Here is a 21,953-nt window from a genome sequence, read left to right as displayed (position 1 = left end):
AACAAAGCACAGCTATAAAAGGATCTATTCATAACCAAGAAGGAAACATTTTTACATTTGAAAGTAAAGTCATCAATTCCAGGCAGACTTCTAAAACATTTTAAGAGGTTTCTGTGTAGTTATTTTTAAAAAATCAATCAATTCAATTCAAGCAACTCACTGTGGGTGAGACTACACACAAGAAAAACAAATAAGCAGCAAGTCACTGTGGGTGAGACTGAACGCAAGAAATCATTAAACATCAGAAGCAACATCACTCTTTGATTGAGCTGTTTACATCATTGACATCATGATTAAAAAGGTTTGGCAACAATGGTGGAATATAACTAAGTACTTGTATTGCATAGGTCAAAAATACTGTACTCTATTTGAGTATTTCTTTTATGCTACTTCATACTTGTACTCAGTGGCGGCAGCAATGATTATGGAGTAGGGCGCCGCCCCATCAAAATTTCAGGAAAAAAGTAAGACACAGTAAACATAAATTACATAATAAAAAGTAATTACCACGTCTGTTCAGTGTTCACTCATACAATGGGTTTTACTTTTAAAATGGCCATTCAATATTGGGTTTATTCTGGGGTGTTTCATGCACAATAGTGAGGGCGCCGGCCAAATGAGTGTGTATGTGGCCTCTTAAACTTTTGGCTTCCATGTGACAACATGCTCCTCTAATTGGTCACTTCAAGATTCTCCTCCGGGCAGCTCTGCACCTTCAGCGTTGGGCTCATTTTTCATCCAGGATCTGATTGATTCATGATACCTGTCAGAACTGACTGCCTGTCACTCAAAAGCGACAGAAACGCCCAACCACACGGAGCACATGAAAAAAACACAACGAGAAGACAAGGAGACATGGCAAGCAAACATGTTTTTTTTAATCCTGTCTCGTTCGGTGGAAAAAAAATAATAAAGGAGCTTGGACCGGAGCTGCCTGATATACAAATTTTCTAAAGTTTATTGGAAGGAGTTAACTAGAGGCTTCTCCCGTTTTTTTACACCAAACACAGTTTAGTGTGTGGATTATGCAATTTTTATTGCTTTCCATGCTTGTTTTTTAAATGTTGGCTGGCACTGAAGCTTGTGGACAAAACTATTGACCTGAAAATCTCTCTGAAAAACTGCAAACGGCAAAAAGCCGTCAACAGCAAAGCTACTTGTTAACATCAAACAATTAGATGATTGGCAGCTTTTAGAACATTAGACTTGTTTGTGAAATGACAGATTTCAATCAGAAAGTTTGAAAAATTTGCTAACCTGAAGGAGAGGAGAGCAAAATTTATTTCAATAGTTTATTGTTGTGTTGTAATCCCCGTAGTGCTCTATTTGATTTTTTAGCACCAGCCGCCACTGCTTGTACTTCAAATATTAATCACACCTGTCAGAATGTCCTGGACTCTGTTGCCCCCCTGAAAAACAAAAGGTCAAATACAACACCCCAGCCCTGGCTAAACGAATCCACCCGAGATTTAAAGAGAGACTGTAGGAGAAAGGAACCAAAATGGAAAAAAATGTATTTCATGAGATTTGGAAAGATGCGATGAAGAACTATCAGAAGGCAGTTAAAGAAGCAAGGACTTTGTTCTTCTCAAATGAAATTTTAGCAAAATTAAAAAGGGGGGTGATCTAAATGGTCACCGCCTCCCCTTTCATTTTACTGATGCCTCACAAGAACTGTGTGAGCTATTTTTAAACCTTCTTTACAAATGGAGTAAAAGGACATTAGGCAACAAATTACCCCCACCTCCACAACCGTGTTTTACATGTCCATCCATCCATCCATCTCCTTCCGCTTATCCAGGGCCGGGTCGCGGGGGCAGCAAGCTAAAGGAGGGTCCTCCAGACGTCCTTCTCCCCAGCAACACTTTCCAGCTCCTCCTGGGGAACCCCGAGGCGTTCCCAGGCCAGACGAGATATATAATCTCTCCAGCGTGTTCTGGGTCTACCCCGGGGCCTCTTACCAGTTGGACGTGCCTGGAAAACCTCTAAAGGGAGGCGTCCAGGAGGCATCCTGATCAGATGCCCGAGCCACCTCAGCTGGCCCCTTTCGACGCGAAGGAGCAGCGGCTCTACTCCGAGCTCCCTCCGGATGTCTGAGCTCCTCACCCTATCTCTAAGGCTGAGCCCAGCCACCCTACGAAGGAAGCTCATTTCGGCTGCTTGTATTCGCAATCTCATTCTTTCGGTCACTACCCAAAGCTCATGACCATAGGTGAGGGTTGGAACGTAGATGGACTGGTAAATCGAGAGCTTTGCCTTTCGGCTCAGCTCCTTCTTCACCAAAACGGTCCGGTACAACGCCCGCATCACTGCTGACGCTGCACCGAACCGCCTGTCCATCTCCCGCTCCATTTTACCCTCACTCGTGAATAAGATCCCGAGATACTTGAACTCCCTCGCTTGGGGCAGTGACTCACTCCCAACCCAGAGGGTGCAATCCACCGTTTTCCGGAAGAGAACCATGGCCTCAGACTTGGAGGTACTGACTCTCATCCCGACCGCTTCACACTCGGCTGTGAACCACCCCAGTGCGTGCTGAAGGTCCCGTTCTGAAGAAGCCAACAGAACCACATCATCTGCAAAAATCAGGGATGTGATTCTGAGGTCCCCAAACCGGAAACTCTCCTCCCCCCGGCTGCGCCTTGAAATCCTGTCCATGAAAATCACAAACAGGATTGGTGACAATGGGCAGCCCTGGCGGAGGCCAACACGCACTGGGAACAAGCTCGACTTTGTACCGAGTATCCGGACACAGCTCTCACTTTGGTCATACAAGGACCGAATGGCTCGTAGTAACGAACCAGGTACCCCATATTCCCGCAGTACCCCCACAGGACTCCCCGAGGGACACGGTCGAAGGCCTTCTCCAAGTCCACAAAACACATGTAGACTGGATGAGCAAACTCCCATGCACCCTCCAACAGACCTGCAAGGGTAAAGAGTTGGTCCGCTGTTCCACGTCCAGGACGGAATCCGCATTGCTCCTCCTGAATCTGAGGTTCGACAATCGGACGGAGCCTCCTTTCCAGCACCCTGGAGTAAACTTTCCCGGGGAGGCTGAGCAGTGTGATACCCCTATAATTGGAGCACACTCTCCGGTCCCCCTTTTTGAAAATGGGAACCACCACCCCGGTCTGCCACTCCACAGGCACTGTACCCGACTTCCACGCGACAGTGAAGAGACGTGTCAACCAAGACAGCCCAACAATGTCCAGAGCCTTTAGCATCTCCGGTCGAATCTCATCCACTCCTGGCGCTTTGCCGCTGAAGAGCTTTTTAACTAACTCAACGACCTCCGCCAGGCATATGGACGAGACTTCCCCTGAGTCTTCAGACTCTGCCTCTTCCACAGAGAACTTGTTGGTCGGGTTCAGGAGTTCCTCAAAGTGTTCTTTCCACCGCTCGACAATATCCCCAGTCCGGGTCTGCAGTTCTCCCCCTGCTGAGCACAGCCTGAGAAAAGCCCTGTTTCCCCTTTCTGAGTCGTCTCACGGTTTGCCAGAACTTCCTTGAGGCCATTCGAAAGTCCTTCTCCATGGCCTCGCCAAACTCCTCCCACACCCGGGTTTTGCCTCAGCAACCGCCGCAGCTGCAGCCCTTCTGGCCAACCGGTACCTGCCTGCTGATTCAGGAGACCCCTCGGCCAACCAAGCCCGAAAGGCCTCCTTCTTCAGCTTGACGGCCTCCTTCACCGCTGGTGTCCACCAGCGGGTTCTTGGATTGCCGCCATGACAGGCACCGATCGCCTTCCGACCACAACTCCTAGCAGCAGCTTCCACAATGGAGGATTTGAACATGGCCCACTCGGATTCCATGTCCCCAGCCTCCCCGGGATGCACGAGAAATTGTTCCGGAGGTGGGAGTTGAAGACCTTGCGGACAGGATCCTCAGCCAGACGTTCCCAGTTCACCCTCACTACACGTTTGGGTTTACCCGGTCTGTCCGGCAGCCTCCCCCGCCACCTGATCCAACTCACCACCAGGTGGTGATCAGTTGACAGCTCTGCTCCTCTCTTCACCCGAGTGTCCAAGACATACGGCCGCAGGTCTGATGACACAACTACAAAGTCGATCATAGACCTTTGGCCTAGGGTGTTCTGGTACCAAGTACACTTATGAACCTCCCTATGCTCAAACATGGTGTTTGTTATGGACAGTCCATGACTAGCACAGAAGTCCAACAACAAAGCACCACTCGGGTTCAGATCGGGCAGGCCGTTCCTCCCAATCACACCCCTCCAGGTTTCTCCATCGTTACCCACGTGAGCGTTGAAGTCTCCCAGAAGAACTATGGAGTCCCCAGTCGGCGCCCTTTCCAGAACACCACCCAAGGACTCCAAGAAGGCCGCGTACTCCGAACTGACGTTTGGTGCATAGGCACAAACAACAGTCAGAGACTTTCCTCCTGCGATTCCCAGTCGCAGAGAGGCGACCCTCTCGTTCTCCGGGGAGAACTCCAGAACAGCGGCGCTCAGCCGGGGGCTTGTGAGTATCCCCACACCCGCCCAGCGCCTCTCACCCTGGGCAACTCCGGAAAAGGAAAAGTCCAGCCCCTCTCCAGGAGTTTGGTTCCAGAACCGGTGCTATGCGTGGAGGTGAGCCCAACTATATCTAGCTGGTAGCGTTCCACCTCCCGCACCAGCTCCGGTTCCTTCCCCGCCAGAGAGGTGACATTCCACGTCCCTAGAGCTAGTCTGTGATGCCGGGGGTCAGCACGCCCAGGTCTCCGCCCCAGCCTGCCGCCCAGCTCACATTGCACCCGACCCCAATGCCTATCCCTGCGGGTGGTGGGCCCACAAGGTGGCGGCACGATGTAGCTTTTTCGGGCTGGGCCCGGCCGGGCCCCATGTGCCAAGGCCCGGCCACCAGACGCTCGCCGGCGAGCTCCCCTACCAGGTCTGGCTCCAGGAGGGTGCCCCGGTTTCCCTATTCCGGGCGAGGTGCCACAACCTTGTATCGTCCGATTCATTGAGGTTTGGTGAATCGCTCTTAGTCTGACCCCTCCCCCGAGACCACTTTGCCTTGGGAGACCCTACCAGGAGCTATTGCCCCCGACAACACACCTCTCAGGATCACTGGGGCACACAAACCCCTCCACCACGATAAGGTGGCGATTCATTGGAGAAGTGTTTTACATGTCAGTAGGGATATTCTTAGTTATTTTAGCAATTTTAATCCTGTATCGCTTTCCTTTTTAGCTGAAACCATATCCCGTATGAAATCAACCACGTGCAGCCTTGATTTTATACCAACTAAATTTCTTAAAGAGGTTATTGATAAAGTCGGGCCCAGTATTTTATTGATTATTAATAGCTCATTAGCAACAGGAACTGTTTCATTCTCTTAAACATGCTGTGGTCCAACCTCTTTTAAAGAAACCTAATCTTGATCCCTCGGTTCTTAGCAATTTTAGGCCAATTTCTAAACTTCTGTTTTCATCAAAAGTTTAAGAGAAAGTGGTCTCAACCCAACTTTTAGCTTTTATGTGTCTTCGAGAAGTTTCAGTCTTAGTTTCAGTCTTAGAGCTTTACACAGTACAGACACCGCCCTCCTCAAGGTATCCAATGACCTCCTTTTAGTAGCTGACAGGGGGAATGCTCGATTTTAATCCTTTTCGACCTAAGTGCAGCCTTTGCCACAGTAGACCATGCCATTTTAATCAACCGGCTTAAAAACTGGGTTTGCATCAAGGACTCTGCACTTAGTTGGTTTTATTTTTTACCTCTCAGACAGAACACAATCGGTCACCATAGGTAATTACTCATCCTCTAATTCTAACATTACCTGTGGTGTACCGCAAGGTTCTATTTTAATTTCGCACCGGGTTGGTGTGGAAGCCAACCTTATGTAGTGTGAGGTTGATGACCTGATTGAGAACTGGTGTGTCTGATCAGCAGCCAGCAACGCCCTCCTGCCACACACACACACACACACACACACACACACACACACACACACACACACACACACACACACACACACACACACACACACACACACACACACACACACACACACACACACATGCCCTGGGGAAACACAGAAAGAGAGAGGGGAGGAGAAACACTAACAAAATACAAAGAGAACCAAACCAAAACCTAACAGTACCCCTCCCTCAAGGGACGCCACCTGGCGGCCTACCAGGCTTGTCAGGGAACTGACTCAAGAGGTCGGGCACAGGGACGGAGCCACTCAGGAGAACGGGGTACTTGGTACTGGGGCTCTTGAGACTGGGACACCATCTTTGCTGGCGAACTTCGAGTTGTCAGCTGTAGTGCCGTTGATGGATCCATCCACCCAATGTTTCTGCAGATGTATCTCTTCAGTCACCAATGGGATGATATCCTTGGCGAGCTTTGCCTCCTTAATACATTCATGAAATTACTCATGTTTCCAAAAAAAAAACCGACCTTGCTCGGCAAGTTACCAAGGACCCTTGTGGCCCTCCTTGAATGAAGGATAAAAAAGGGTAAGGAGACCTGAGACATGTGATTTGGCAGAAGTTTTTTGTTTGTCACAATAAAATTAGTTTCTGGGAAGTTCTTTGATGTTTACATTCAGAGACATATCAAAGGTTAACTGATTTCCAGTAATGTGGTTAAAACTATTTTCTCATTGCATCATCCGCCTTGTTTCAAACAGAATGTTCAACATTGCAACATGAAAAGGCAGTCAGAGGTATCCCATCATTTGGTGACAGAGACGTTGAATAACAGTTCTGCTGTTAAGCCTCTGTTCTGCAGTCTGACTTTAGGCAAGGACAATCTAAGCAGATACATAAAATACTGCCATCCCAACATGTGTGATCAACTGGCAGAGTTCAACGCCATGAAAGAAAAACTGGCAGCTCTGGAAGCCAGGCTAAAGGGCAATGATAAACAGATTGTGGAGATGAGGAACCAAGGTAGAGTGAAGCTTTTTGATTGGTTTGAAGAGTTTAATGAAAAGCATAAGCCTTAATAAGCAAAGTGTGAGTTGTGCAAAATTACAAAATGTGATGAGGATATTTTTTGCTTTGCATAGAGAGAACAAAGTTGATGTTCAGTGCAGAAGCTGGATCAAGACATTTAATTTGACCTTTCAACACAGAGACAACCTTCATCTACAAAAAAGTTATAACCAACATTGTAAATGCCTACAGACAATTCACAGGTAACAGCATTAAAGACGTCCTGCAGTCACTTTCATGGTTATTTTGTTAGGAGTATTAGCAAGTTATCTCTTATAATGGCTTATTATACATGTGGAATCATCAGTAATTCCTGTGTCTGTAATCCAACACTTTAAAATTATGAGTATGAGTAGTAATAATCAGCAAAAAAACAGACCATTTCACATGAACGGACAATACTTAATTTACCCCTCAACAAGCTCTGGCCTGCCTGTATGTCATACAAACTCATACTGTGTAGTCTAACATTATTCAAATACACAGAACTTTCTCTTAAATCTTAGTTTGGACCCTTACATTTCCAAAGATGCCAAATATGTCAGGATTAATTTTGGGAATTTGTGAGAACAAACTTTTTTTTATTTCCACTTCAAGGAAAGCTGCGCGCTTAAACTCTGTCTCCTTTCTTCTGTCTAAGTTCAAAATCAACTTAGACAGAATAAAGTTCCTCCTATTGTAAATTAAGAAAAATAAATAAAATGAGTTCTCTCTGTTTATGTCATAAGACTGACAGTTTTATTGTGGAAAAACATTTTCAGCAGTTATCACTACACTCATGTCATCTGTTGAAATTTATGTTCAAGAAATGTGTGTTTTTTCTGAAACTGTTCAATAAATACAGCTGCTTATGAATCTGTAAAGCAAAGAGAATCAAATAGCGGTTTATAATTAGAATACATTTAAATTAAAAAGGATTTCCTCCAACTAACTTCATTTCTCCGTTGATTTGCCATAATAACCCCTGACACACATTCATCTTTCCAAAGTAACCAAAAGTTACTTAAGGTCATTGAAAAATTGAGACACATTTCTGTTGACGTTGCTCTAGGATATCAAAAGTTTAACTGGTTGCCAGTAAATGTAATCAATACCACTTTCTGATTACATAATAATCCTTGTTTTAAAGGGGTTGTTCATCTTCAGACAACATAAAAGCAGCCAGAGGGATCACATCAGTCAGGATTCTGGTGAGCGATCTTGAATTGACTTGGAGAATGAATTTCCCACTATTACTGTTTGTGTCACTGTTCTGCAGCTTGACTTGGACCCAGGATTATGATAGTAATCCTGAAACAGGCACTATAGAAACACAGTCATGCTTTCCTGACATGTGCAACCTCCTGAAAGAGTTTGGTGCCATGAGAGAAAAACTGGGAGCTATGGAAACCAGGCTGAGGGACAGTGAAAGCCAGATTCTTGAACTGAAGGGCAAAGGTAAAGTGAAACACTTTCTCTGATTTATTGAAATACTTCCGTGAATTATTATTATGTGTGTTGTGAACAACAAAATGGAACTATGGGAATACATTTACGAAATAATGTGGTCACAATTTTTTTTTTGTTGTAAACAGAAAACAACACGGTAGTATTCAGTGTAGCAAATGGTGGAAATGGAGCTGTTGGACCCTTTGATGCACACACAACTTTAATCTACAGAACAGTGATGACAAACATCGGCAATGCCTACAGTCCAGTTACCGGTATGTACTTAGTACTGACACTTTCTACAATATCTTCATGAATGAAAACGTCATAAAAATAAAATATGACATTCACTGAGGTTCATCTGCAATTACTTTCCATTGATTTTCGCCTGATGAGTTGTGCAGTGCAGGAAAAAGCTTGCTTAATGTTAAGTATGTGAACTTTTTTTGTTTTTACCTTATGATCTGACTCAATAGCAGCAGCTGATTAGCTTTAGTAAGAAACTTTCACTAAAGTGCATGCAAAATGGCCAAGTTGTCATCACTTTTTTGTTTGGTCCGCTAATGATTGACTTGAATATTACTCGCAAGAAAAAAAAATACCCTCCATGGTGTTTAAAGGCCTTGAACCTGAACACATACATTTGCCATGCTATGAGGATATGGCATTTCATGGAACCCAGACTAAAAATCCTTCCAACTTTGGCAAACACCTGACTTTTCCTCTAGCGCCACCATGAGGATGAAATTTGTGGTTTCAGATTGAAAAATCTAGGGACATCATCTAGTCATATTTTCATTAAGTCCACTCCTTTGGTTTATGACCAAATACCTGCAAAGCTAATGACATTCCCATCAGCCTAAGCCGTAGTATATGTTTGTTGCTAATTATCAAACACTAGCATGCTAACAGGCTTAACTAACACGGTGAATATTACCATTTTACCATGATAGAATTATTGTTGCAAGGAATGACCAGTATCTGCATCTCTCTTTTTTTTAGATAATATTAACTACAATTTGTCAAATGAAATGCTTATTTTTGACTTTTTGCGTTAAAGCTATGAAAGAGCGATTGTAAAGTGACCTGAAGTATATGTGGAAGCTTAATTGCTTCAGTAAGTTGCAATAGATAATGAGAGCACTTTCAAGACTTTCCAAAGCTGTGCCAGTTGTTAGAATATTTTTTTGTTTTCACAGGTATCTTCGCAGCACCTACTGCAGGCATTTACTACTTCACCTTCTATTATCATGCCGGAGGGGATCACCCAGTGAATCTATCCCTCTTCAAGAACAACGAGGTCGTTGTGGGGACCTCTGACCACCGCTCATTGAACGACGGGGCCGACAACGGAGGCAACGCAGTGTTTGTGCAGCTGCAGAAAGGGGACCAGGTGTTCGTGCGCTTACATGCTAATACACATGTTTGGGGAGACGACTACAGCACCACTTTCAGCGGTTTCTTGGTCAACCAGGTTTAAGAAACAGTGAAGATGATCCATTTGTCGTCATGATTACGACTTTAGGTAAAGACTTAAACGTGCAGTGTGTAGCGTTTGTTGGTATCTAGTGGTGAGGTTGCAGATTGCAACAAATTGAAACTTCTTCCATGTGCCAAGCGTCTAGAAACCCAACGATGGCCAACATGAAAAACGCAAATGACCCTTTCTAGAGTCAGTGTTTGGTTTATCCTTTCTGAGCTACTGTAGCACAATGGTGCCTGTCTACTTGAAGATGACCAGCTCTGTATGTAGACATTGACTGCTCATTCTAAAGTAATGAAAACACAATTCTTATTTTCATTAAAGAACAGATACTTTTTGATATCATATTACATTTCTACCAATAGATCCCCTTAAATGCTGCACACTGTACTTTTGACAGGTCTGAAATAAATTGAGTATTTTCATTTGAATTCAATCTAATAATCTAAACCAGATGCTACTGCGGGATAAAACGTCAATTTATATTCCAATTGGGCTTTTGAAAACTGGGACTTTTTTATTTTTTTCTGAGTTTAAATTGCAGAAAGAATCAGAAAACAGTTGTGTGTCAGTAACGGCATGTCAATACATTTCAGAAATCAAAATCAAAGCTTTTGGTTAAAGAATGTATCTTATTAACTTTAGTTACACATCAAATAAAGCATTTGATCAGAGGCTCAAACTATTATTGAATAAATCTGCTTCAAACTTTGCTAAAATAAATAAAGTGCTTAAGACTGATGATTTGTGATTTGCAGTTGCCATTAAAAAAATGAATTGTGACAACCACCCAGTTGTTTCCTCAGGTATCTTCAAGCACTTGTTGCAGGTTTCTATTACTTTACTCTCTCTCTCTTTTTAACTTTACTAGTGTTCTACCAAATAAGACTAATGTCAGAGGAGAGGTAAACAAATGAACATTTTACTACTCTTCACCACCAGAGGGACCATATCAGTCAAAGCTTAGAGAATGGAGATCTTGAAAAAACTTTGAAGATGCACATTGCCACTTTACAGTTTGTGTTGCTGTTTTGTGCAGTAATGCCAACTAAGGAATGTGTTGCTTACCTGCTCTCATGAAAACTGAAAACAGCTAGCCTGGCTCTGCGGAACATAATCTGCCTCAATAAAAAAAAAAAAATCCCAAAATATCAAACGTAATTTCAATAGCTAATACATACACTGAACTAAAGCAGTCCTTTTTCGAAAATGAAATGTTTACACAAACTTCAAACTTTTTTCATAGAATTAGAAAAACTTGTCAATAACAAGCTTTGGTCTGGCATCTAACATACATACATACAGATACATACAGATACATCTGGCATCTAACATACTGTATGTTCTTTGTCTTCTCTTTTTTGAATTGTTGAACACTAAAGAACCCAAACTAAGCCCCTTTTAGTGTTGATATGATACTTAAAAAACCGTAAGGTTTGAAGTTCCAATGTCCTATTTAAGCTATGTTTTGTCGCTTCAAACTTGTCGCTTCAAACGTTTGTTTCTATTTTTCTCTCTTATACAAAAATATGCAATAAACCAAAACAATGAACTGAAAGAGACAGAAAAAGCGGTGTAATAGTTTTTATAGCACAATACCATGATTCAATGTTATCAAACATAGTAATAAATGCAGCTTTAAGACATTTCCTTGACAATATGAAAACAAAGCACAGCTAGAAAAGAATCTATTTATAACCAAGAAGGAAAACATTTTTACATTTGAAAGTAAAGTCATCAATTCCAGGTATCCTTCTAAAACATTTTAAGAGATTTGGTGTTGTATTGGTTAACAAGTATGGATTTCACATTTTTTGTCATTTTCAATTAAAGCAACTCACTGTGGGTGGGCCTAGAAACAAGAAAAACAAATAAGCTCCAACTCACTGTGGGTGGGCCTAGAAACAAGAAAAACAAATAAGCTCCAACTCACTGTGGGTGGGCCTAGAAACAAGAAATCATTAAACATAAGTGAATATCAGTCTTTGATTGAGCTGTTTACACCTTGTTGACATCATGATTAGGCAAGGTTTGGCTACAAAGTGGAATATAACTAAAGTACATTTACTCAAGTATTGCATCTAGGTCAAAATTAGAAATACTTGTACTCTATTTGAGTATTTCTATTTTATGCTACTTTATACTTCTACTTCAAATATTAATCACACCTGTCAGAATGTCCTGGACTCTGTTGCCCCCCTGAAAAACAAAAGGTCAAATACAACACCCCAGACCTGGCTAAACGAATCCACCCAAGGTTTAAAGAGAGACTGTAGGAGAAAGGAACCAAAATGGAAAAAAAACGGCTTACATGTATTTCATGAGATTTGGAAAGATGCAATGAAAATCTATCAGAAGGCAGTTATAGAAACAAGGACTGCTTTCTTCTCAAATTTAATTTTAGCAAAATTAAAAGGGGGGTGATCTAAATGGTCACCCTGCCCCCTTTCGTTTTACTGATGCCTCACAAGAGGTTTGCGAGCAGTTTTTAAACTGTTTTACAAATAGAGCAAAAGGACAATAGGCAACAAATTACCATGCCATTTTAATCAACCGTCTTAAAAACTGGGTTGGCATCAAGGACTCTGCACTTAGTTGGTTTTATTTTTCCTCTCAGACAGAACACACTCGGTCCTCTAATTCTAACATTACCTGTGGTGTACCGCAAGGTTCTATTTTAGGTCCAATGTTATTTTCCATATACATGCTCCAACTAGGTCAAATCATCCAACTTCACAATATCTCTTTTCATTGCTACGCAGACGACACACAGATATACCTTCCAATGAGACCCGACGACCCAAGAAGCCTAGCTGCTATTTTAGACTGTCTTAAAGATATCAACTGTTGGATGGCACAACATTTTCTTCAACTCAATCATTTCAAATCAGATTTTATATTATTAAGTCCCCCAAACCCCATCACTCCTATTGTAAGTGCCCTTGGTTCCCCTGTCTGTAAATATGAAGTCCACTGCAAGAAACTTAGGAGTTCTATTTGATTCAGATTTCAGTTTAAACCCGACATCATAAAAGAAGTCCAGTCCTATTTCCTTCAAATCAGAACCATCTACAAAAACAAATGAAAAAAATAATAATTCATGCATTTATTTTTTCAACACTGGACTACTGTAATTTCCTCCTCTCTGGCGTCAACCAAGACTTTTAACTGGTTTTAACAGACTTTTTACAGACTGGCTTTTATGTGATGTTGTTGCTTTAATGTTTCGTTTTATTATTGGTTTTACTTATTTCATTTTCCAATATTATTTTATCTTTTTTATTAATTGTATTAATTAAATTGTTGTTTAATTTATTTAGTTTATTTATTAGTTTATTTTTAACCTATCGATTGTTTTTATTGTTTTATCAGGGTTTAAGTCTTACCTTAGTTTGTCTTCCATTGTTGAGCTTTCTTTTGTTTTATTGCCTTGCTTTTGCTGCTTTGTCTGTCAAAGCACTTTGTAAACTCTTGTTTTAAAAAGGTGCTATATAAATAATGTTATTATTAAAATTATTATTATTATTTTTTTTAAATGATTGTGCATAGAGTGTGTTTTTGGAATCACTCTCAGTAGGGAACTGTTGCAGCTAGTGGGTGATAAGCCTCTAACTGCATGAGACTTCACCACCCACTCCCTTCCCACACAAACACACTCTATAAGTGTTAATTGTTTTTGTACTGCAGGTTCGCTCCACTCCCTTCTATGCATGAAGCTGAACCGGCCTTTCAGCTGAAATCCTTAACTCTGCTGAACTTTCTTAGCTTGAATAAAGAAGAACAAACCTTAGCAACATTTGTGTTGAATACTTTTATTTCTGAACTCCAACGGACAAATTCCACAACAATGATGATAAGGTCTGGAAAGTTCCAAGAGAATTCAAAGCAAAGAGGAGGAGAAAGCGTCTGCAGCTCAAGGTAGACAGAACAGGTTTCATTATGGCATAAAGTTGCATACAAAATACTAAGTCAAACACCTTTTATATATTTATTTGCATTCATGTTTTACCCTGGAGAATATAACCAATGAAAAAAGGATTTTAAAACAGTTTTGAATTTTTTTTCACAGAGCAGTATATGGATATAAATGTGGCAAGAATTAGTTTGACAATAATGGGATTATACAGAGTAATAATAGTATGAACAGAACTCATCATGGAAAAGGGTACCCATAAGTGTTATTAAAGCAAGCAACCTATTAACCTTAAGATTAGCTGGAAACAAAACTGGCACATGTTCTTTTAATCATGCTCAACTCAAGAAATGTTATGATCGACAAGCTCAATCAAACACAGAATATGATGCATAACAAATTCCAATGCTTTCATGTGAGCAAAAAAGGCTTAGTTTAACGATAAGGTTGACAGAGGTTTTAGGTGTCAGGTCAATAATAGGCCGGACAACTGGGATCCAATGTCAAACACTTTCAGAACTTGGCCTTTTCTAAGAAGTGTCTAAGGCCGGCAGGGGCGACTTCTAGGGATTGGCCTTTGGTTGATGTATCTCTCAAAATGGACAGGACGGCAGCGGTTTCCAACAATATTACAAGCCACAATAACAGGTTTCATGGCATCAGAAATACTTGTTACTTTGCAATTGTTATTGATTATGAGATCATATACCTGCATGCGTGAATCACTGATGCATAAGTTACCATTGTTACTTATCGGGTGGCCTTTGCCATTACAGATCTTCTCGACACTTGTCTGATCCTCGAGGAAGGACTGCGTAGGTGTGGCGCAGATATGACTGGCTGTTAAGTACCTGTGTAAAGAGATCAATGTTTCACTGCAAAGTAAATAACATTCATAATCTAGTTTAATTATTTTGAAATATGTAAATGTTTCAATGTTTATATCAATGTGAATTGTTGGTCATTTCGTCGACAGAATTTTCAAAATGCTGTTTAAGTATGAATTGCTTTAATTATCTTGCTCTAATAAGTGCCCAATGAACTCAGTTACTTAAATTGTTCACTCACTTCTCCCATTCAGTCTTCGATGTTCTGTCAAAGGTCTTCTTAACAATGTGTCTCTGAACAAATCTGCCCGCATTGTTGTTATTGTTGTTATTGTTGTAACTCTGACAAGGTTGATTTTCGCCAAGATCAAGGAGAGTGAACGTGATGGTGATCAGGAGAAGAATCTTCATCTTGTCTACAGGGGAGGAAGAATGAAATAAATAAATACAGCAGTATCTTACTCATCCACAAGTCTCTGGTAAATGAATCAGTACTGTCACAGTGCCTTACATTTTTACTAAAATGATAGCAATTTATATTATAGACAAACTCTGGATTAGCAACATGTAATTTCAATAAAACAAAATCAGTTTAATCTCACATATTTAAGGAAGTTTGAATTTGTCAAAAAGCTCAAGACATTTACAGCAGCATTTCTAATGTCTCTTTTGATCTCCTGCATTCATGTTGAGTGTGTCTGCAGAAGTCTCACACAAAGGTTAATTTGGTGTATTATCTCAAATTGACGTTTAAATAAATATGTATCCACATTTTAAGAAGATAACTGTTTGTTAGTAAAGTAAGTACATTTGAAAACTTTGAAAAGAAAGCAAAAAACATGTGATAATGACATTTTTTATGTTAGATTTAATGACTGACTTAGTTGTTTTCTTACTTTCATGTCTGTGATTACTTATGTGATGGCAGACTGAGCTGTCTGCAACCTGGATGTGTAAGACAGTGATTAGTCGCCCTCTAGTCGTACTCTAGAGTAATTGTGCAGTAACAACTACTTCCTGCTGTAAAGTACACACAGCCAGACACAACCAGGAAATTGTTTTTTTTTATGTAGAGAAAGTTAGATGACGCTGTGGATAACCTCTAAGAAAAACTTGTCGGTGTCGTGAGGAGTTTTTCTTGAAACGGGATTGAATCAACATTGGCTAATGGAATAAATTATAAAATAAGATGAGATAAACTTCTTTGATACAAGGAGGGGAAATGTTCCTCACAGTAGCAGAGGAAGAAAAGGAGAGAGGCAGCTACAGATGAATACAATAAAATAAAAATAAAAATAATAATAATAATAATAATAATAATAATAATAATAATAATAATAATAATAATAAAACCTGAGCACTACACACCCTCTCCCACTGTGTTTTGTGTATTTTATACACGCCCTGAAACCTGCGGTTTACCACAGTGTGTGTGTGTGTGTGTGTGTGTGTGTGTGTGTGTGTGTGTGTGTGTGTGTTTAATGCTTTGTGTGCACTATAGTGTTGTGCAGCAGAGGAACATTTCTGTTTGTCTACTTAAATAAAGTTGCCTAATAACAAAACACAACTTAAAAGTCAAATCCCTTTCCTGTTTCACATTTTTAACAGTATTTTCTTCTTCTTTTTTTATTAAAAAATATTTAACTATTGCATTTTCCATTAATTTACTTACAGTGTAATGTTCCTTCAAATACGTTATTATATTTTTGCTTTTATAGTCCTTTTGTCTTTTATTGTGAAGCACTCTGTGGCATCTGGTCTAGAAAGTTATTTGTAATAAATAAAGTTGCCTAATAACAAAACACAACTTAAAAGTCAAATCCCTTTCCTTGAAGGCATTTCACATTTTTAACAGTATTTTCTTCTTCTTTTTTTATTAAAAAATATTTAACTATTGCATTTTCCATTAATTTACTTACTGTAATGTTCCTTCAAATACGTTATTATATTTTTGCTTTTATAGTCCTTTTGTCTTTTATTGTGAAGCACTCTATCTGGTCTAGAAAGTTATTTGTAATAAATAAAGTTGCCTAATAACAAAACACCACTTAAAAGTCAAATCCCTTTCCTTGAAGGCATTTTCACATTTTTAACAGTATTTTTATTCTTCAGCTGACATTATATTTCTGTCAAACAGCAGCGTAGTCACAGAGCACACAAAGGCTGTGTTGTGTTGGTGTTGTTGCGTCATAGTTCAGGTAAACGTCACAATAATGTTCAAATAAAACCAACCAGCAGCAGCTTACCTCTCGCTGTCCGACCTCGACGCTGCTCTGACTCCGACTGACCCCTCTCTCACTTCCCCTCACTGCTTTCTCTCGGTTCATCCTGAACACTTTCACTTCCGTTTCAGCCAAATCAATCCTGAAGGTTTCCTTTAATCGCCCCACAGAGCGTGGTGTTATTAAGCAACACTGATCTGGATACCGATCAGATCAGTGGAAAGGGGCTCTACGTTTGGCCTGTAGGACCAGTGAAGAACTGAGATCTTTTTAAACGTTGAACCCCCCACTAAAGTTAGTTTTGCCAGTCAATGTATTATTATGTCCTCATTGTTCATACTTTGATCTCAACAATAAGACAATAAAGCCACTTATCGGATTGGATGTTAAAGATTAACAGATCATCATTAAACAACATAAAATTCAATTCAATTCAATTCAGTTTATTTTGTATAGCCCAGAATCACAAATTACAAATTTGCCTCAGAGGGCTTTACAATCTGTGCACATGTTACATCCTCTGTCCTTCCCTCACATCGGCACAGGAAAAACTCCCCTAAAAACCCCTTTAACAGGGAGAAAAAAGGAAGAAACCTCTGGGAGAACGACAGAGGAGGGATCCTTCTCCCAGGATGGACAGAATGCAATAGATGTCATGTGTACAGAATGAACAGCATGACAGAGATACAACACATTCAATGTATATGACATAAATGATTCATATAATAAGACTACTTATAATAACAGCAGCAATTATTACAGTAGAATTATAGCCATGAAAATAGGGATAGTAATGTGATTAATAATAATAATCGAAGCAACAACAGGGATCACATAAGTCAAAAAATAATGCTTTACCTTCTTCTTTCATCCTAATGGATATAATCCTGGAATGCTGACTTTGTACAAGAACAATCAATGCATGGTCATGACAGATGATCACAAGTCAGGCTATGACACAGCTGATAATGGAGGAAACGCGGTGTTCCTGCAGCTGCAGTGGAGACCAGGTGGATGTGCTCATGGCTGCAAATTCCCTTCAGTCAATTGTATGAACTGTATAATTTGGTTGTAGGTTTTTACAGAGACAGAGACAGAAATTAAGGAAACTTCCTTTTCTCTGCATTTCATTTTGAAAAAACCGTATCACTTTTTTATTCTTTTATGCTTTATGCTACAAGAACTTTCACATGGGAGAGAATATAAAGTTGAATATTTATTGTCCACTGCAAGCCACTAAAAATAGCCACTAAAAATAAGTATTGTGCCGGAGAAGGATGACCTCAAGTAGCAGTTTTCAAGACTGAATAGTGGTTGGCAAGATTACAACAGTGTTGTATTGGTTAACAAATGCAACTAAGAATAATTTCATGAAAATTGAATTTCACATTTTTTTGTCATTTTCAAGTTAAGCAACTTTTTCTGTGGGTGAGAAACAAGAAAAACAAATAAGCACCAAGTCACTGTGGGTGAGACTGGACACAAGAAATGACTAAACATACACTGTTTACAGCTTGTTGACATCATGATTAGGCAAGGTTTGGCTCCAATGGTGGAATATAACTAAAGTACATTTACTCAAGTATTGCTTCTTGGTCAAAATTTGAAATACCTGTTGTCACAGCCCGGCTCAGAGACTGCAACAAACAGCGAGACAAACGAGCAGAATGCAAAAAAAAAAGAAGCAATTTATTTTCGACCACCATCAGTCAAACAAAGTAACATGGAGGTATCAGTAGTGGAGTGCATGTACGGATGTGTGTACAACAGAACAGAACTCAAGCATGAACCAGAGCTACTGTGTCGTGCCGGTGACAAAGGATCTTCCCCCCGGCGAGAGCAGGGCAGCCAAATGAAGGAGTATTCAAGAGCAGAGCAGACGGCGGCTCAGGTGTGGCTCTTACAGCTGATGACCCTCCATTCAGCACCTGCAACAGACAAACATTCACAGCAGCAGGGACACCTAGTGTAGGGGAGGGTCGTCACACTGGACTCTATTTAAGTCATTTTATTTCATGCTACTTTATACTTGTACTTAATATATTCATTGTTTTCAAATGATTGTGCATAGAGTGTGTTTTTGGAATCACTCTCAGTAGGGAACTGTTGCGGCTAGTGGGTGATAAGCCTCTAACTGCATGAGACTTCACCACCCACTCCCTTCCCACACAAACACACTCTATAAGTGTTAATTGTTTTTGTACTGCAGGTTCGCTCTACTCCCTTCTATGCATGAAGCTGAACCGGCCTTTCAGCTGAAATCCTTAACTCTGCTGAACTTTCTTAGCTTGAATAAAGAAGAACAAACCTTAGCAACATTTGTGTTGAATACTTTTATTTCTGAACTCCTACGGACAAATTCCACAACAATGATGATAAGGTCTGGAAAGTTCCAAGAGAATTCAAAGCAAAGGGGAGGAGAAAGCGTCTGCAGCTCAAGGTAGACAGACCAGGTTTCATTATGGCATAAAGTTGCATACAAAATACTAAGTCAAACACCTTTTATATATTTATTTGTATTCATGTTTTACCCTGGAGAATATAACCAATGAAAAAAGGATTTTAAAACAGTTTTGAATTTTTTTTCACAGAGCAGTATATGGATATAAATGTGGCAAGCATTAGTTTGACAATAATGGGATTATACAGAGTAATAATAGTATGAACAGAACTCATCATGGAAAAGGGTACCCATAAGTGTTATTAAAGCAAGCAACCTATTAACCTTAAGATTAGCTGGAAACAAAACTGGCACATGTTCTTTTAATCATGCTCAACTCAAGAAATGTTATGATCGACAAGCTCAATTTTTTTTTAACACAGAATATGATGCATAACAAATTCCAATGTTTTCATGTGAGCAAAAAAGGCTTAGTTTAACGATAAGGTTGACAGAGGTTTTAGGTGTCAGGTCAATAATAGGCCGGACAACTGGGATCCAATGTCAAACACTTTCAGAACTTGGCCTTTTCTAAGAAGTGTCTAAGGCCGGCAGGGGCGACTTCTAGGGATTGGCCTTTGGTTGATGTATCTCTCAAAATGGACAGGACGGCAGCGGTTTCCAACAATATTACAAGCCACAATAACAGGTTTCATGGCATCAGAAATACGTGTTACTTTGCAATTGTTTTTGACTTTGAGCTCATATACCCGCATGTGTGAATCACTGATGCATAAGTCACCGTTGTTACTTATCGGGTGGCCTTTGCCATTACAGATCTTCTCGACACTTGTCTGATCCTCGAGGAAGGACTGCGTAGTTGTGGCGCAGATTTGATTGGCTCTTATGTACCTGTGTAAAGAGATCAATGTTTCACTGCAAAGTAAATAACATTCATAATCTAGTTTAATTATTTTGAAATATGTAAATAAAGCAGTAGTATCTAAAAAAAAAATCATGATTTTATATTGTATCAATGTTTATATCAATGTGAATTGTTGGTCATTTCGTCGACAGAATTTTCAAAATGCTGTTTAAGTATGAATTGCTTTAATTATCTTGCTCTAATAAGTGCCCAATGAACTCAGTTACTTAAATTGTTCACTCACCTCTCCCATTCAGTCTTCGATGTTCTGTCAAAGATCTTCTTAACAATGTGTCTCTTAACAAATTCGTCCGCATTGTTGTTATTGTTGTAACTCTGACAAGGTTGATTTGCCACAAGATCCCCAAGGAGAGTGAACGTGATGGTGATCAGGAGAACAATCTTCATCTTGTCTACAGGGGAGGAAGAATGAAATAAATAAATACAGCAGTATCTTACTCATCCACAAGTCTCTGGTAAATGAATCAGTACTGTCACAGTGCCTTACATTTTTACTAAAATGATAGCAATTTATATTATAGACAAACTCTGGATTAGCAACATGTAATTTCAATTTAAAACAAAATCAGTTTAATCTCACACATATTTAAGGAAGTTTGAATTTGTCAAAAAGCTCAAGACCTTTACTCAGACATTTACAGCAGCATTTTGTAATGTCTCTTTTTATCTCCTGCATTCGTTTTATTAAAAAATATTTAACTATTGCATTTTCCATTAATTTACTTACAGTGTAATGTTCCTTCAAATACGTTATTATATTTTTGCTTTTTATAGTCCTTTTATAGTCCTCATCTGGTCTAGAAAGTTATTTGTAATAGACCTAAATGTACTTTGCACTCAGCTGGAAAACTGAAATATTCCTGTCAGTCGTTTAGGTCAGAAAACCCCCAAAAGACAGATTCTAATGATACAAAAAAAGGATAATTGTTGGAAGAGGTTCTCTCACCTGCTCTGATCAGCCAGCCTCTGTACTGTAAATGTTGCTGTGTTGAGTCTGGAGGAGGATCGATACCAACTGATGTTTTAGTCTCTGATAGAAGTCCAACAATGTGTCTCCCCTTTTAAACCTCCTCTTGTCTGAACCACAACCAATCATTTAAACCCTCAGGGATTAACAGCCAATTAAAATACTCCAAACTACCCTTTTACCATATATGTCTATGATATGATATGTGCATGCATTTGTCAGCAGAAACCAACAGCTCTGTCTGTAAATGACGAAGTGCTCTTGCGCAGAGAGCTACTGTTTGTGTGATGCAGTGGGTCACTGTTGCTTACAGGAAATGGAAGAAAATATCAAGTACCACCAGTCAGGGCTTTTTGTCAGTTCATGCACAAATACTACACATGATCAATATAGAAAAGAGAGCTATTAGAAAGGGAATAGAAGTGTCCAATAACTACTGGTTATTATAAATATATTTAATGGATTTTAGATAAATTATACATAGTGATGCTTTAAGCTAAATGCTAGAATGCGCAAAATTAACATGTTAACATGATGATGTTTAACAGGATTAATATTTACCATAACCTCATGAGCATGATGGTTCAAGATATCAGCTCAAGGGAGGTATATATGAGTTAATTTGGAAACAAAAGTGTTTATATACTGTATATATACACTTATCTGGACAAAGATATCTGTATGTGAGAGAGATATCTGGATGTGAGACACGCTAACAAATTTACACAAGGCCCTAATTTCCCAGATCTGTTTCAGTACAATCTGTCATTAAACCATAGACTGGATAAAAGAAAGGGACGTAGTCGTCGTGACTTCATCCATAGGTTTGTGGACTGCGG

The 21,953-nt window shown here is 40.0% G+C and overlaps 2 protein-coding genes and 1 long non-coding RNA gene across 3 annotated transcripts; 1 reads left to right on the top strand and 2 right to left on the bottom strand.

Moving 5' to 3' along the window:
• Positions 1-8,090: 8,090 nt before the first annotated feature.
• On the top strand, positions 8,091-10,648 carry LOC129116764 (complement C1q-like protein 2). Its single transcript, XM_054627485.1, has 3 exons — positions 8,091-8,385; positions 8,523-8,651; positions 9,576-10,648. Exons 1-3 carry the CDS (start codon positions 8,166-8,168, stop codon positions 9,854-9,856), a joined length of 630 nt encoding a protein of 209 aa, XP_054483460.1. The 5' UTR covers positions 8,091-8,165; the 3' UTR covers positions 9,857-10,648.
• On the bottom strand, positions 10,127-17,059 carry LOC129116765 (uncharacterized). Its single transcript, XR_008533683.1, has 2 exons — positions 16,846-17,059; positions 10,127-15,015 (listed from the first exon to the last, which is right to left on the bottom strand). It is a non-coding gene; the product is annotated as an uncharacterized LOC129116765 (long non-coding RNA).
• Positions 17,060-19,139: 2,080 nt separating this feature from the next.
• On the bottom strand, positions 19,140-21,166 carry LOC129116766 (uncharacterized). The gene is made up of 3 exons (XM_054627488.1): positions 21,094-21,166; positions 20,371-20,539; positions 19,140-20,113 (listed from the first exon to the last, which is right to left on the bottom strand). Exons 2-3 carry the CDS (start codon positions 20,532-20,534, stop codon positions 19,804-19,806), a joined length of 474 nt encoding a protein of 157 aa, XP_054483463.1. The 5' UTR covers positions 20,535-20,539; positions 21,094-21,166; the 3' UTR covers positions 19,140-19,803.
• Positions 21,167-21,953: the final 787 nt, after the last annotated feature.

The sequence above is a fragment of the Anoplopoma fimbria genome, unplaced genomic scaffold, assembly GCF_027596085.1.
Source record: "Anoplopoma fimbria isolate UVic2021 breed Golden Eagle Sablefish unplaced genomic scaffold, Afim_UVic_2022 Un_contig_8980_pilon_pilon, whole genome shotgun sequence".
In the NCBI taxonomy this organism is placed as follows: Eukaryota; Metazoa; Chordata; class Actinopteri; order Perciformes; family Anoplopomatidae; genus Anoplopoma; species Anoplopoma fimbria.
Note: the sequence above shows the minus strand (reverse complement) of the source record. Positions and strands in the feature narration are given on the sequence as shown.

Coding starts and splice junctions, on each gene's coding strand:
- LOC129116764 (XM_054627485.1), top strand. CDS start 8,166: ATGAATTTCCCACTATTACTGTTTGTGTCACTGTTCTGCAGCTTGACT. Junction 8,386..8,522: donor TCTTGAACTGAAGGGCAAAG/GTAAAGTGAAAC, acceptor TGTTGTAAACAG/AAAACAACACGGTAGTATTC. Junction 8,652..9,575: donor TGCCTACAGTCCAGTTACCG/GTATGTACTTAG, acceptor TTGTTTTCACAG/GTATCTTCGCAGCACCTACT.
- LOC129116766 (XM_054627488.1), bottom strand. CDS start 20,534: ATGAAGATTGTTCTCCTGATCACCATCACGTTCACTCTCCTTGGGGAT. Junction 20,114..20,370: donor TCGAAGACTGAATGGGAGAG/GTGAGTGAACAA, acceptor CTCTTTACACAG/GTACATAAGAGCCAATCAAA.